Consider the following 16,124-nt stretch of genomic DNA (forward strand, 5'->3'; position numbering starts at 1 on the left):
CATGTCCCAGTTTAGGTCACCTAACAGTACGAACTCTGAAAATAGATGGAGGACAATCAATTCACATATGATGTCCAGGGCACAGCTAGGGGCTGATGAGGTCTATAACAAGGGGCAACTGTGAGAGACTTGTTTCTGGAAGGGTGTTTTTAAAAAAAGTAGAAACTGGGAAAGTGATGAAAGAAATAAAAGCTTAAATAAATACATCTTTCTACTATTATTCTAACATTTCACATTCTTAATAAAGTGGTGATCCTAACTAACCTAAGACAAGGCATTTTTTAAATGTCAGGAATGGTGAAAAACGGAGTTTAAAGGTATTTGGCTAAGGTGTATGTAAACTTCCGACTTCAACTGTATTATGCACGGGACGGGACAGGACGGGACGGGGCAAGACAAAACAGACGTCCGACTGCTACGTCATCTTGGAAACATGGTTACCATGTGTTTGATCCCATTCCATTGGCCCTGTTCCAGACATTATTATTAGCCATCCTCCCATCAGCAGCCTCCACTTCTTTATATACATCATTGTCCACCCAGTCAGAAGACCTCACCACTGTGTATTTTAGGCCAGGGATACAGCAGGGTTAGTGCTATCTGGCATCCTTGGGACATCCCTACCATAAGCCCTATTTAATGTTTTACCATTGTTCATCATAAACCCTAACCTAAACTATTACATAACCTTAGTAACCCTAACCATTTTCAACTTCGATATGGTGAAGTCAGAAGTGGACTTCCAAAGTATTCCGAATAGCAACGACCGATACAGCAGGGCTTTTGTGGACAGGGTAGCAGCACTCTCGTGTGGCTGTCAAAGAACATGACCACTGAGAACATGACCCACAGACAGCATAGAGATGCCAATCACAATGCGTCATACACTTATGCAACATGATTGGTCGTTGGTGTAGGGGTAAACCCATGTTTGATCATGTGACGTTGGTCGTATAAATTCTTAGAACCTCGCGACATTAACGCAGCTCTATTTTTTTTTCCAGGGGAAAAATGTATCTTCTTCGCGCACAGTCTTTCTCCAGGATCGCTTTTAATTCCTTTCTCTCTACCGTGCCACGGAAAGATTGTCAATTTATGATACAGTTTAATAAAAACTGGTCGTGTGTCGGCTGATTTATTTTAGCTCATATTCTCATATTTCTGCACGAAAATGCCAAGGTCCAAGAAGAAGAGTTCCAGGGGTAAGTAAATCGCTACAGACCGGGTTGATTTTGGCCTGCTCTCGTGGTTTTGAGTTTATGCATTGTAGGAATTGTAGTTATGTGCATTCTTAAAGCGTGTTGAGATGAACGACAAGTAATGTCTGACAGGACTACAAAAGTGGCATCATTGCCTATGTTGACATCAGGCCAAGAGTTTTCAGACATAACTCGCGCTTTCTATTAAAATAATTGTAATTCACTTCAACGATCAATATCATATTGTTTGCCGACATTGTATACGTATTGTGATTATAGAAATTACACCCAATACCGCGATTACATTATTTTTAGATTGACTTTTGAAACGAATTTTGTTACCTAGCAACTAACGTCAGTTTGCCAGTGTTAGTCGTGTGTGTTAGTTTTTAGCGAGTTCTCCTGGACGCCTTTCCTGCAAAGGGATGGTTGTTTTAGTACAATAACTTTAGTTGGATGGACGCCACAACAGTTGCGTGAGGTCGACAGCCAATCAAGTCAAATAATGGGCGACTTCGATTATGCTGAGCCGCAGGGCACCCGTCCTATGGCCCGTGACGTTAACGGTCAAAAACTGTGAGGGAGGAGCGCCCTTCTCAAGTCGAACAGTTATTTATGCGCGTTGGTCATGCTGTCAACAAGGCAGCATGGTGGATCATCCAGAAACTTACAACATGCTTTTCCATAAAATACGTTTGAAATTAACCAGCTTTCATTGGAAGGCAGATATCAAAAGCATTCACATTTGCATGCGAGAACACCGAATACTACTCATTACTGCACGCGCCTACCTAACTTTTGTTTTGTGACTACTTCGCCGTGGACTTTCAACTTTCACCCGGTGTAAAACACGCTTGACCGGGACAGATTCATCCAATCCCCCCATGGTTATATAACTCACTGGATTAGCTAGCTAACCAGTTATTCACATTACAACAAGCTAGCTACATAGCTGGCACACGTTATAGGGCCAGCATTGATATAAATCAGGATAATGTTAGTCGACTTTTCCCCACCCCAGAATTGCCTGTTCAGTGTTATGGTCTGAGAAGGAAGCAATGGATTGCCACATGAACATGGTCACTTTTACACATGTGCAGAGCAGACCGTGTGGCCCTTCCTCTTAGATGGGAACAGACTTAACATAATAAGCTGCACCAGCTGGGTTTAGATTCTGTCACTGCCTGGCCAGCTACCCACTTAAGGGGCTTTAGGGAGCCCTTGACTTTGAGGGAGAAAATATCAAGTGCATATCCCATAAGAGTAGCTATATGGCTTTTTTTTTTTTTAGCTATATTTAAAGTTCTACATTGTGCTTGCATGGATGTGTACTGGTTAAACCCCCAGAGTAGAATGCACACATTGTACCATGACTATGTATGATATAATTTTTTTGGGGTGGGGGTCATGTGATTGTTCTAGTGGGGCCTCATGGAGCTGTGCAACCTTTCAGCGACGAGGATGCCTCCATCGAGACCCTCAGCCACTGCAGCAGCTTCAGTGATGCCATGAGTGTGGCAGACGAAGGTATGTCATCGTGTGCACACGCTTGCCTGTGTCCCATTCATAAAGCAACAAAGGGCAAGTAAAAAAATACATGTAAAAAGCGCTGTAACAATTCACCTGTGAAGTTGTGATAAATGTCATACAGCCTTTTTATGTTTCTATCTTAAATTGTTCAAAAAATACAAACTACTAGGGGAATAGCATAGTACAATTCTGTATTTCTCATGGTGTATTGTATTCATCTTCCTATGTGTAGGAGGGGAAGCAGGTGAGGAGACAGCCCAGGAGGATTTACAGTACAAGCTGAATGTTTTCATTGACAGCACTGTGGATAAGAGGCAAGTCTAAACCACTGTGGGGAAACTGATCTACCTGCTATTTCTGTTAGCTTTTTCGCTTTCAGAAGATGTGGAACCAGATCACATAGGCCTAGAACTGGATCGACAGAACCTGAGATGTTAACTAATGAACACAATGCAACAAGACGTCAACCCTTCCATTCATAAGATTGCTGCTGAAAACTGAACTTGTGTAGTAGATGTTACATAAGCTACTGCAAACACTAGGCCTACATCTTTTACTGTTCTACCTCATTGACAGTGCCAAGACCAGACAAGGAGCTCTGGATGGGCTGAAGGCTGCCATGGCAACGAGGATCCTGTACGAGTTAATTTCAGACAGGAGGATAACCATCACCGACAGCATTGAGCGCTGTCTCAAGAAAGGTTAGCTACTACAGGCTTTCAGTCTTTCACCAAGTCATGTGTCATATTCACCGAATACCAATACAGCAACATTGTAGTATTGAGTTTTCAGCAGTTACTATAACCCCCTTAAAGTTACTGATAATGGTAGTTGACTCTAGCTACTCATATGTCATATCTTTAATCTGAGCCTAGAATAAAGTCTTTGTCCTCAGGCCTGGAGGGAAGGCAAAGTCATTCCTGTACCCAAGAGTAGTAAAGCAGACCTATCAGCTTGCTACGAGGGCTTAGCAAATTGTTAGATTTAAAAAAAAAAAAAAAATTTAACTGTCTGTAGCTCAGGACCTGAAGCAAGGATATGCATATTCTTGATACCATTTGAAAGTAAACACTGAAATTTGTGGAAATGTGAAATTGATGTAGGAGAATATAACACATTAGCTCTGGTAACACAAAACAAACAGGCGTTTTTCCTTTTTGCATCTTTGAAATACAAGAGAAAGGCCAGACAGTGATGTAGGATTCTAGGTGTAATTTAGATGTTGTCCACAAGATGGCAGCAATTTGTGCAAAGTTTCAGACAGATCCAGTGAAGAATTGCATCACTACACAATATTTTGTACCAAGTCTTGTATAAATTGGTCAATTTATACATTTGAGTACATAACTATAGAGATCATACAAAAATGCTATGGTAATAAAAAACTATGTTTACGAACTCCCAGGAATGAAATACAAGATCGATCATTAGCTTCCTTACAGAAAAGACACTAACCATAACACATCTAAATGGCGGGGTGGGTGTGGCGCCAGAGACTGCAATGGCGTCAAACTGTAGAACCCAGTTCCTACATTTGAATATTAAAAATAGATTTTATCATCAAAACTAAGCTACATTTTATCTCTGGGACCCCCAGGATGACAAATCAGAGCAAGATTACTGAATGTAAGTACATTATTTACCTTTAGAGGTGAATGTATCAAACCAAGGTCTGTGATAAGTGTTTTCTTGTTGTGCATTATCCTCAAACAATGGCATGGTATTTTTTCACTAATGGCTACTGTAAATTGGACACAGATTAAATTATTGTTAATTTAACTGAATTCTGCCCATATAAGACATGTCTATGTCCCGGAAAGTTGTCAGTTTCCAACGTCATTCTAGTCACCTAATTGCAAATTGAGCAACAACTGACCCGGTTTAGGGACACCGCATGCCAGTCTCTGATGGCTACGAGTTGAGGAAAGACTGACTTGGTCACTTGTTTTTTTTTTAAACAATGTGTTTGAAATTCCAAATTATTTGCGTAGTCAACTTAAACTCACACTTACCCCACCAGACATGCCACCAAGGGTTTTTTCAGTCCCCAGGTCCAGAACAAATTCAAGGTAATGTACAGTATTATACAGAGCTATGAGTGCATGGAACTCCCATCTTATATTGCTCAAGTGAACAGCAACCCTGGTTTCAAGAAACAAATACAATGCCTCTCCCCCATGTGACCTACTTGTGTGTATGTACTGACCTACTTGTGTGTATGTGGAACTGATCGATGCGCGCACACTACATGTTAATGTATGTAAAATCTTTTGTCTGTAATGTATTTTTTTTGTCAGACTAGCTGTTGCTAATGGGGATCCTAATAAATCAAATCCCTCTCCCAGGTAAAGGACAGGAGCAGTGTGCAGCAGCCTCCCTGGCCTGTCTGCTGTGTATTCAGCTGGGCTCAGGTGTTGAGAGCGAGGAGGTGTTCAAGACCCTCAAACCCATTTTCAAGAACATTCTGTTGGATGGAGCGGCCAACATCCAAACCAGACAAGCGGTGAGTATCTGCGCGGAACCTATCATTTAAAATATGTTTGGTTTGCTAGAAGTGGCCTTTATTGTTCTACTGAAAGCCTTTTCTTTCTTTTATAGTGCGCAACAAGTTTGGGCCTGTGCACTCTCGTGGTGGAAGATGACATCCTGGTATGTGGCTGTATTTGATGTTCCAATGTGATATTCTCTATGCTTGTGTGTGTTGAAATGTGTTTTGCTGAAAAGTTTGGCATTCTGTTTAGCATTTTCTGTTCAGCATTTGGCACAAGCTACAGAAACCAAGACTACCCTCCAAATGTCTGCATAGTCCAATCTCACCCTGGTTAAACATGCATGACTAACCCCTTTCTCTCTGGGTCTCCAGGATGTGTATGCCACCATGGAAAGCTTTGAGAGTTTGTTCATGCGTTCCTATGTGAAGGAGGATGGGAGTTGCCCCTCTCTCAACCCCCAGACCACCCTGCTCCACACCAATGCCCTCCTCTCCTGGGCCCTGCTGCTCACAATCTGCACAGGCAGCCAGGTCAAAGCAGTCACACGCAAGTATGTACTCGCACAAGTACTTAACTTGAACCTCGAAGTCTCTCTGGGACTCGACTTTCAGTCCGTTTCAGCCTATAGGTCATTGGATGCATCTGATCAAAACAATATAGTGAATGTGTGCTTGAGATGTTTTTACTTGTCCAGTTGTCTTACCAGCGTAGATAAAGGAAATGTCATGGGGATGGGGAGTCTAAAATTGAGACTCTACTTGTTTTTGACTGGAATATGTCAGGCACCTGCCCAAACTACCCCGGTTGTTGGAGAATGATGATGTCAACATGAGGATAGCAGCGGGAGAGACCATCGCTCTGCTGTTTGAGCTGGCTAGGGATATGGACCCTGTAAGTGCTCACCTGTTCTGTGGTCTGTGGCTCAGTTCCATTTTTAAATTCAGGAGAATCATTTATTTCATTTAGAAAGTGCTTTTCAAATCTTGCATTGATTTTTAATCCCCGTATACTAGAGATGGGGGATGGGGGGGGTTGAAATTTCACTATTCTAATAGCATCATGACTTTGTCGGATGTCCGGACATTCTAAATAATCTACAGTACCAGTCAAAAGTTTGGACCCACCTACTCATTTAAGTTTTTTATTATTTGTATTTTTATTATTTGTATTTTTTATTATCTTCAGCATTGTAGCATAATAGTGAAGACATATGGAATCATGTAGTAACAAGTGTTAAACAAATCAAAATCTATTTTAGATTCTTTAAAGTAGCCACCCGTTGCCTTGTTGACAGCTTTGCACACTCTTGGCATTCTCTCAACCAGCTTAACCTGGAATGCTTTTCCAACAGTCTTGAAGGAGATCCTACATGTGCTGAGCACTTGTTTGCTGCTTTTCCTTCAGTCTGCAGTCCAACTCATCCCAAATTATCGCAGTTGGGGACCTGGCCTCTACAATCACCGGACTGTAGCATCTGATGCAGCACTCATCACTCTCCTTCTTGGTCAAATGGCCCTTACATATCCTGGTGGTGTGTTGGCTCATTGTCCCGTTGAAAAACAAATGATAGTCCCACTAACTGCAAACCAGATGGGATGGCGTATTGCTGCAGAGTGCTGTGGAAGCCATGCTGGTTTAGTGTGCCGTGACTTCTAAATGAATCACCGACAGTGTCACCAGCAAAGCACCCCCACACATCACACTTCCAAGTTTCACGGTGGGAACCATACATGCAGAGATCATCCGTTCACCTACTCTGCATCTCACAAAGGCATGGTGGATAGAACCACAACTCAAATTTGGACTCATCAGACCAAAGGACAGATTTCCACCAGTCTAATGTTCATGTTTTTTGGCTCAAGGAAGTCTCTTTTTCTTATTGGTGTCCTTTAGTAGTGGTTTCTCTGTAGCAATTTGGCCACAAAGGCTTGATTCACGCAGTCTCCTCTGAACAGTTGCAATGCAACAGTCTGCAATTTCCCAGGCTGGTAATTCTAATGAACTTATCCTTTGAAGCAGAGTTAACTCTGGGTCTTCCTTTTCAGAACGACAGATTTCTACCTTGTGAGCTCGGGATATGAACTTGCAAACTTTCGGTTACTAGTCCAACACTCAAACCACTAGGCTACCCTGCCGTCCCAATATCCACATTGAAAAATATGTATAATTTGTAGTGTTATGGTATAACCTTGTATGTAACACTGTCACTTGGATATTTTTAATTTAGACAAAGCCTTTTCAGTTAAAATATACCTACCTTTAAATAGTTTTTGCTCAAATGAATACTCACAAGTATTCGAATACTGTCTGTTTTGTTTAGCTGTGCACATCCCCACCCTGTACTGAATTTAGAATTGAATTTGACTGAAATGCAGTGCCAGCATAGCGTGTTAATCTGTAAACACTTCTTTAGTGATGACTGACCTGTGCTCTGATGTGATGTTCTCAGGCGTTTGAGTATGATGACTGGGAGCCCCTGTGTGACAAGCTGAACTCTCTGGCCACCGACTGCAACAAACACCGTGCCAAGACTGACAAGAGGAAGCAGAGGTCTGTGTTCAGGGACGTGCTCAAGGCTGTGGAGGTGAGTGGGCATGTTATGCAATAGTAGGTCACTGTCTGGGGAATAGAACTTGAATTTCATATGATGACTCATTGCTGATTCATGGCGTGAGTTGTGTGCCTGTGTTGATATAATCTACCCATCTAGTTATCAGTAACGTTTACCCATTTTGTTGTCTTGTGAGAAACCAGAACAGTGTACAGAGTGTGTATGTGTGTGTTTTAGGAGAGAGACTTTCAGACTGAGACAATTCGTTTCAGCACTGAGCGTATGACCATTGACAGCTGGGTGAGGAAGAGGACATACGATGCCTTCAGGGAGTTTGTGGGCTCTGGTATGAATTACCACCTACAGGCCAATGAGTTTATTCGTGGTGTGTTTGAACTTGGACCACCCGTGCTGGTTGACACGGCCACACTGAAGTCCATGAAAATCTCCCGCTTCGAAAGGGTAATTATCCTTACTAGACTGCATGCTTTTCTTTCTTTGATGGCTAATTTAACGCAACTAATGTTTTGAAAAGGTCACAAGTGTATTTTCTTTCAATGAACCAGTCTTGAGAACCCTGCCAAAATCATCTTTTCATTGATCAAAATTTGTCCAGCCCTTATATTTAGCCTCCCAATGAAAAGTTTTTATTTTCAGGACAACCAGGTCTACAAGTACATCACAAAACAATTTGACATAAACAGTAGCTCAAACCAGTCTGTAAAGACCTAGCCCCTTCGGGATCCGCCCTTGTCTCGCAAACACAGCTCTAGCTCACCCCACCCCTCCGTTAATCACACAGACCAACGGATCTAGAAGAACTAGAGGAGTCCAAAGGCACAACCCAGCAGTCGGTAGCCCAAACGCACAATATCAAATGGTCTAGGAGTCCAAATGGACTCATTGCGTTTTAATTATTTATCCATTTTACATTTGAATTGTGTTATTGGCATGACATTCGCAAGGATATACTTCCAGTGCAAAAAAAAAAAAGAACCGGTCTCTTATTGTGTTGACGTTGCGGTCTTTTCCAGCATCTCTACAACGCAGCTGCATTCAAGGCTCGGACAAAGGCCAGGAACAAGTTCAGAGACAAGAGGGTTGACGTCGGGGAGTTTTAATGGGTCCGACCTGCTCTTTTTTTATTTATTAACAATCTTGAATATCACTGTTACTATCCTTAATTTATCCAATGGTCAAGTGGTTGGTATTTGTAATCATGTCTGTCTCAAGTGATGCCTTAATTCCCCATATGAACTTGCCAGTGCACCAATTTTAGCCAGAGTGTCTATGTAGGGAATAAAGTGTCACGTGAGATGTAGAGCATGTTGCTCTGTTTTTGTATGTGGTCCATTTAACATTTATGTATTTGAAAATGCACTAATTGGTTAACATTTCCTATGGACCCCCTGAATCCTGATGTATTTTGTTATACACCGTGTATACAAAACATTAGCAACCCCTTGCTAATATTGAGTCACCCCCTTGCCCTCAGAGCCTCTATTTGTCGGGGCATGGACTACAAGGTGTTGGGTGTTCCACAGGGATGCTGGCTCATGTTGACTCCAATGCTTACCACAGTTGTGAAGTTGGTTGGTGGCCCATTCCTGATACACGTGGGGGGGGGGGGAACCCAGCAGTGTTGCATTTCTTGACACAAATCGGCGTGCCTGGCACCACCTGCCATACCCTGTTCAAAGGCATTTACATCGGTCTTGCCTGTTCGTCCTCTGAATGGCACACATACACAATCCACATCTCAAGGCTTACAAATCATTCTTTAACCCCTCTCCTTCATCTACACTGATTTGAAGTAGATTTAACAAGTGCCATCAATACGGTATCATCGCTTTCACCTGGTCAGTCTGTCATGTAAAGATTGTGTTAATGTTTTGTACACTCACTGTATTTTAGTAGGTCTATTGGAGAAGTGAGAAACCCAAATAAATACTTATGGACCAGTCTCAATGTGCATGTCTTGCTCTTCAGTACTTATCGCCAGGTCAATCATTGTTTATGGCCAGCCTTCAGACCAGTCAGAGTATAAGTAGCATATTGAGCTGAAGTATGTCATTAATCTCTCAGATGCACACAAAATGAATAGAATAGTAGAGACCAATTACCAGTCAACCAAATTGATTTTTTTGGTTAATTTAACCTAGTGTCAGCTTTTCCTGGAAGCTGATTTCACATTTGAGGAAGAGGAACTGCTTTACAGTTGCTTTGGAAATGTGTAGTTGTCAATGTGTCCCTCAACCTGTTTTTTTCAGAGAATGTTGCAGTTTGTGCATATGGCTGTAAAATGGGTCCTCCAGAGAGATGTGCTTGTGCAAGCTGAGTGAGGAAAGGACAGGGGAAGAAGATCTTAGCATTACAGTACTTGATGTTCTTTCCCACAAGTATGCATGTTTCATAGAACACAGAACGTCCCTGCTTCTCTGGAGTTTGGGCTCCAAATACCTGCTATCGAATAAAAAAACACGAATTATGGAGTCCTTAATTAAAACCATAAAGTGATCACCCTCTGTTTTGGATAATAAAAAAAAGATTAGGAATGGGCCACAATATTTGGTTCGGCCATCGTTAGGGTAAGTAGATAGCTGAACTGCTACTGATCTTCTGTCGCGCATCTACAGACGGACTACCAAAATAGTGTTACCGAGAAATGTAACCACTCAAATTCAGAGTTATGGATGCAAGGACTGACTGACCATGCATGATATCAAACGTATAGTTTTAACCATGTTTCGAGGCTATAAAGTGTTTGTTTACAAACGGAGTAAAACAAGCTTATTTTGTGTTCAACGACAGTTGAACTAAGGTCATGAGGCGCTACGTGTATATATTAATTTATAAGTCCAAAAATTGATGTAGCAACTAAAGATTCTAGCTTTAAGGGATAGATCAACCGAATGGCGTAATGCCATTTTTGCACCAATATGCAAGTCAATGGAAGCATTTTGTGCTTCATGTCCAAATCAACCTAAAGTATAAAAATCTACTCTGTGACTCAAGTTATTTATAGATGATTTGGATGGGAAATGTGAACATGCTAACATGGGTACCATATAGTAGTTACTCTACCTGACTAAAAGTATGTGGACACGCAATTGGTCAAACATCTCATTCCAAAATCATGGGCATTAATATGGAGTTGGTCCCCCCCCCTTTGCTACTATAAAAGCCTCCACTCTTCTGGGAAGGCTTTCTACTAGATGTTGGAACATTTCTGCAGGGACTATCCAGCCTCAAGAGCCTTACTGAGGTTGGACACTGATGTTGGGTGATTAGGCCTGGTTTACAGTCGGTGTTCCAATTCATCCCATGGGTATTCGATGGGATTGAGGCCAGTCAACTTCTTCCACACCGATCTTCGCACACCATTTCTGCATGGGGGTATAGTCATGCTGAAACAGGAAAGGGATTCCCCAAACTGTTGCCACAAAGTTGGAAGCGCATAATTGTATACAATGTCATTGTTTCCCATTATTGGAACTAAGGAGCCTAAACCATGAAAATCAGCCCCAGACCATTATTCCTCATCCACCAAACTTTACAGTTGGCACTGCATTCAGGCAGGTAGCGTTCTCCTGGCATCCGCCGAGCCCAGATTCGTCCGTCTGACCTCCAGGTGGTGAAGCGTGATTCATCACTCCAGAGAACACGTTTCCACTGCTCCAGAGTCCAATGGCGGCGAGCTTTACACCACTCCAGCCGATGCTTGGCATTGCGCATGGTGATCTTAGGCTTGTGTGCGGCTGCTTAGCCATGGAAACCCATTTCATGAAGCTCCCGACTAACAGTTGTTGTGCTGACGTTGCTTCCAGAGACAGTTTGCAACTCGGTAGTGAGTGTTGCAACTGAGGACAGATGATTTTTACCCGTTTCAGCCCTCGGTGGTCCAGTTCTGTGAGCTTGTGTGGCCTTCCACTTCGCGGCTGAGCTGTTGTTGGTCCTAGATGTTTCTACTTCACATTAACAGCAGTTACCGTTGATCGGGGTAGCTCTAGCAGGGCAGAAATTTGACAAACTGACTTGAACGTGGCACCATCCTATGACTGTGCCACGTTGAAAGTCAATGAGCTCTTCACTAAGGCCATTCTACTGCCAATGTTTGTCTATGAAGATTGCATGGCTGTGTGCTCAATTTTATACACCTGTCAGCAACAGGTGTGGCTGAAATAGCCGAATCAACTAATTTGATGGGGTGTCCACATGCTTTTATATATATAGTGTACTGTCATACCTATGTCATACTGTCATACCTTGTCCATAGACTGCTTATAGGGTAAGGAAATCAATATGTACTGTAATTTGGGTAAACTATCCCTTTAGTCTACCAAAGCTTTGAACTTTAGCCTATGAGAATGGTATCGCTTAACACCAAGTCAGGAACAAATAGACAGATGCATCTTTCATGCCTTGGGTTTCTACTTACATTGGGAACGGGAGGGTCTTTATCTAAAGTTCTGGTGGGTAGTAGTGGGCCTATTTGGAAACCTGATCCTCTGCTCTGTCTCTCTCGGGCCAAATTGAGTCGGGATAAATGGACCGTCACGCAAAGGAGGACACACACACACACACACACACAATGTGTGATATTGTGATATTAACACTGTATCCGCCTGGGTTATTGAGGTAACAACCACACAAGGTTATTGTCATCCAGCTTGGAAATCCTTTATCTTTCGGGCTTCATTTTTCTCCTACAGACTGGTAAGTACAGTGATCGAAAAACAATGACTTACTAACAGAAAACTTTTGAGCAAGGCAGGCAATAGATAACTCACTCCACAGTCTATTATCATGCTATATAATGTATGTATAATAATGATACTCAGAGCAATTGGATAAATCACATACGGTTCTTGGACCAGACTACTGTACATGTCACTTTATAAGGCACTTTGAACCAGAGACCGATAGACCTATCAGTGTTAAACGGGGTGAAGGCTGCGTGCTAATGGACATGGACGGACCCTTTAATGTGTGATGTAAGACCCTTCCTGGCTATGGCAAATGGCATTCTCTAAATCCCCCTGAGCTGTCATTTATCAGGGACCCATTGGAAAAGGCAAGGGCACAGCTGTCTGTCTGTCTGTCAGACGAATTGGGAGTGACGGAGGGATATAGGGGATGGCAGTGCCAGACTATAACACCGGATGGACCTGCTGTGGGTCATGTCCCACATGCCTCCCCAGGGGGTCCATGCCCAGCCCTGGACTCATTTCTCAGGGGCCACTGGGTTACCCATTACTAAAGCCTGGCTATTTGACTGACTTCATCAATTAGCCTCTTAATTTGGACTATTTTTTGATTCAACTCATTTTTAAGTCCATTTGTTTTGAAAGTATCTAGTTTATTGAAGGGGCGTGGTCTCCCGAGTGGCGCAGCGGTCTAAGGCACTGCATCTCAGTGCTTGCGGTGTCACTACAGACAACCTGGTTCGATTCTAGGCTGTATCACAACCGTCTGTAATTGGGAGTCCCATAGGGCGGCGCACAATTGGCCCAAAATTGTCCGGGTTTGGCCGATGTAGGTCGTCATTGTAAATAAGAATTTGTTCTGAACTAACTTGCCTAGTTAAATAAAGGCTAGATTCAGGCATGGAATTGGCGCTCTCTGGTTAAGTTTGTGATAACACTCCATTGACAGAGTCTTTCCTGTCTTCAAGTTGTTCCTAACATCAGAGATATGTCTATACCTGGAATGCTTCGACGAGGAGAGGAAACTGTACACGGCAGAATCACTGAACGACCTCCACAAGATGAACGTGTGTGCCGACCCCAAGGACCTGCTGAAACTCACAGGTTGGTGTCTGTTTATTAGTGACTTGTCTTATTCATTCCCACATCATATGCATGCAGACTAGGTCAGTCAGTCCACAGACACTATTCTCTCGAGGCTGTGTGGATTCTTACAATATATGAGCTCTTTATCTGTCTGCGGGTTATTCAGTCCGAGATACGAAGAAGAAGCTTAGGAATGTTCCTCGGCTGGTACAAATTCCGTCAGACTATTGAATGCATTCTCTGTCCTCACTTTTGTCTAGACTCAATGGCTGGCCTTGTTTCACTGAATGACTTAGCACTTTTTCTTCACTAAACCTCTCTAGGATTAACAATATGAGCTTTCCATGGTGAAGGAGAATATTGTCTAGACCTTTTGTGAGCTTGAAGGTCTGAACAGCATGGAATAGCTGATAGTGATGAGTAGTTATCCTCCAGTCTCCAATCATGTTAGAGTTATAATGAACTTTAAACTGTCTCCATTGCATGTTAATAGCATGCAATGCACTGGCATTGCATATGTGCGTAGGTACTATACAGTATGTTTGATGTGTCTAGTGCAAACTATTAGTGAAAGTGGGGAGGTGCAAAGCTGTGAGCGAGTCATTACCACGGCTGGTTAGTCCCCCCAGGGTGTTAGAGGCATCCAGCCTATTGAAGCCTACGAACAGGTGTGACAACGTCAGCGCACGCACGCCACACACACTTCCACATGGATGCTAACCACTTTCATGCACAGTATTTTTTTTATATCTCCTCAGCAGCTACCCCCCCCCCCCCACTCACACTGCCCCCCCCCATCATCCCTCCACCCCTGTATACAGTTGGCCCCAGAGCCAGCCAGCCAGCTCTGCTGCCTAATCACAATTTTAAAAAAGTGCCGCAGAACGCCTCACTGACAAAATGGCAGCTCCCACTGATGGATGTGAACACACTGGAAGATGCATGCATTGCTTTCACAGTGTCCAGGTGACTGCTAGCATCTACAGTGTATCTAATCTGAACCTCTCCATGGTGGCGTATGTCGAGTGCCTTTAAATCAGATGCAGCAAACTAGTCTCTAGAGGTACTGTAAGAGTGAGAGAAAAAAACAGACTTGAGCTGAGTGCTGGCTGGCTGCAGTGGTGGCACGGTTGTCCATGTCCCTAGGGAGACTGGGAGAGCGGCCACCTGTTAGTGTGTCACCTCCGCTGGGGTATAATTAGCCAGCTCTGGCCTCGAGGCTCTCTGCCTCAGTGACAAGGCACAAAGGGAGTGTGGGGATGTGGTTGTGTCAGAGAAACATTCACTGAGAGGTGCAGGTACACATATAGGCTCACAGTGAAGTGTTTTTACTGGCCTTGTTTCAAGACGGTGGATATCAATCTTCTTTTACAGAAGGAAATATGATGGAAGGTGGAAATGATGCATTGAGATTGAGCATGCACCAATACGGTGAAGGAATGAAGGAAGAGATGATCATATCCTGAATTTTCTGCCCGCTCCATCTTTCCTCATCAACAAAAATCCAGATAGATAGATACATATATATATTATATATATATATATGCAAAATGTACTGTATATGTTGTAGGCACTCAGATAATCATGTATACACATGCATGTTGTATGTACTCAAATATTCATATATGCACATGCATGTTGTATGTACTCTGATTATTAATGTGTGCATATCGATAATCCCCCATGGTGAGACATGTATTTATTTTTGATCAAAGACAGAGATCTGACAGAATCGCATGGTTTGCCTGGAATCAGTTATAACAGATTGGTTATAAATTCTCCAGTCATGATGGTCCAGTATATGACTTGTATCTATAATGTCATGGTTTATTTTCTATGGTAGCGTGATTGGTCTTTAAGTGTTCCGGATAGATATAGTAGTAGGCTGTCCTCTCTTCTGGTTGGTTTCAGAACAGCCAATGAGCTCTCAGACCACACCCACTCATGGAGAAAGAAGAGGGAAGAATGCCAACAGCACTGACCTGTGTGGTGATGCCATTGGTATGGTTTGTTTACAAAGTAAGTTAGGATAACTAACATGGTACATTAGGATAATTAACGTGGCAGGTTAGGTGAATTAACGCAGCAGGTTAGGAGAATGAGGTTATGCTCATGGAAAGGGTTAGGGTTAGGTTTAGCTTCAATGCTAGTTTGTCAACCACTGTTGTCCCCGACATGATCACTAGATGGTGGTGTAGGCCAACTCCATCTAGCAGGTAAGGGTGGCAAAAGTATACACATCTATTCAGGGGTGTCATGCACCCATTATTGTAGAGGGGGCGCAAAGTATGTGAGGATGGGGGGGTTGCCGAATGTAGCATTTTTCAAACACCTGAAACAGCTTTTTCTTGCAATCTAGAGCCATAATCATTATGCCTAATTATATGTTTAAAAAAAGATGTCTACGACACCTCTGAATCCATTCCTACTAATTTACCAGGGATCAATCAAAGTACTATCAATAGACACAGATAAGGCTCCTTGGCATGCAAAATATGTTCTAGAAAAGTCAGAGGCAGTGTCTCCATCTACCTCTACAAACAAAACATGACGCTCAACG

General features: G+C 42.8%; 1 protein-coding gene across 1 annotated transcript; it reads left to right on the top strand.

The window, feature by feature from the left end:
* Positions 1-981: 981 nt before the first annotated feature.
* On the top strand, positions 982-9,736 carry LOC118392304 (interferon-related developmental regulator 1-like). Its single transcript, XM_035784144.2, has 11 exons — positions 982-1,202; positions 2,622-2,726; positions 2,962-3,043; positions 3,306-3,430; positions 5,075-5,232; positions 5,328-5,378; positions 5,593-5,771; positions 6,004-6,112; positions 7,671-7,805; positions 8,010-8,234; positions 8,807-9,736. Exons 1-11 carry the CDS (start codon positions 1,172-1,174, stop codon positions 8,891-8,893), a joined length of 1,287 nt encoding a protein of 428 aa, XP_035640037.1. The 5' UTR covers positions 982-1,171; the 3' UTR covers positions 8,894-9,736.
* Positions 9,737-16,124: the final 6,388 nt, after the last annotated feature.

The sequence above is a fragment of the Oncorhynchus keta genome, chromosome 13 (genome assembly GCF_023373465.1).
Source record: "Oncorhynchus keta strain PuntledgeMale-10-30-2019 chromosome 13, Oket_V2, whole genome shotgun sequence".
Classification (NCBI taxonomy): Eukaryota; Metazoa; Chordata; class Actinopteri; order Salmoniformes; family Salmonidae; genus Oncorhynchus; species Oncorhynchus keta.

Coding starts and splice junctions, on each gene's coding strand:
- LOC118392304 (XM_035784144.2), top strand. CDS start 1,172: ATGCCAAGGTCCAAGAAGAAGAGTTCCAGGG. Junction 5,772..6,003: donor GTCAAAGCAGTCACACGCAA/GTATGTACTCGC, acceptor GGAATATGTCAG/GCACCTGCCCAAACTACCCC. Junction 8,235..8,806: donor AAATCTCCCGCTTCGAAAGG/GTAATTATCCTT, acceptor GGTCTTTTCCAG/CATCTCTACAACGCAGCTGC.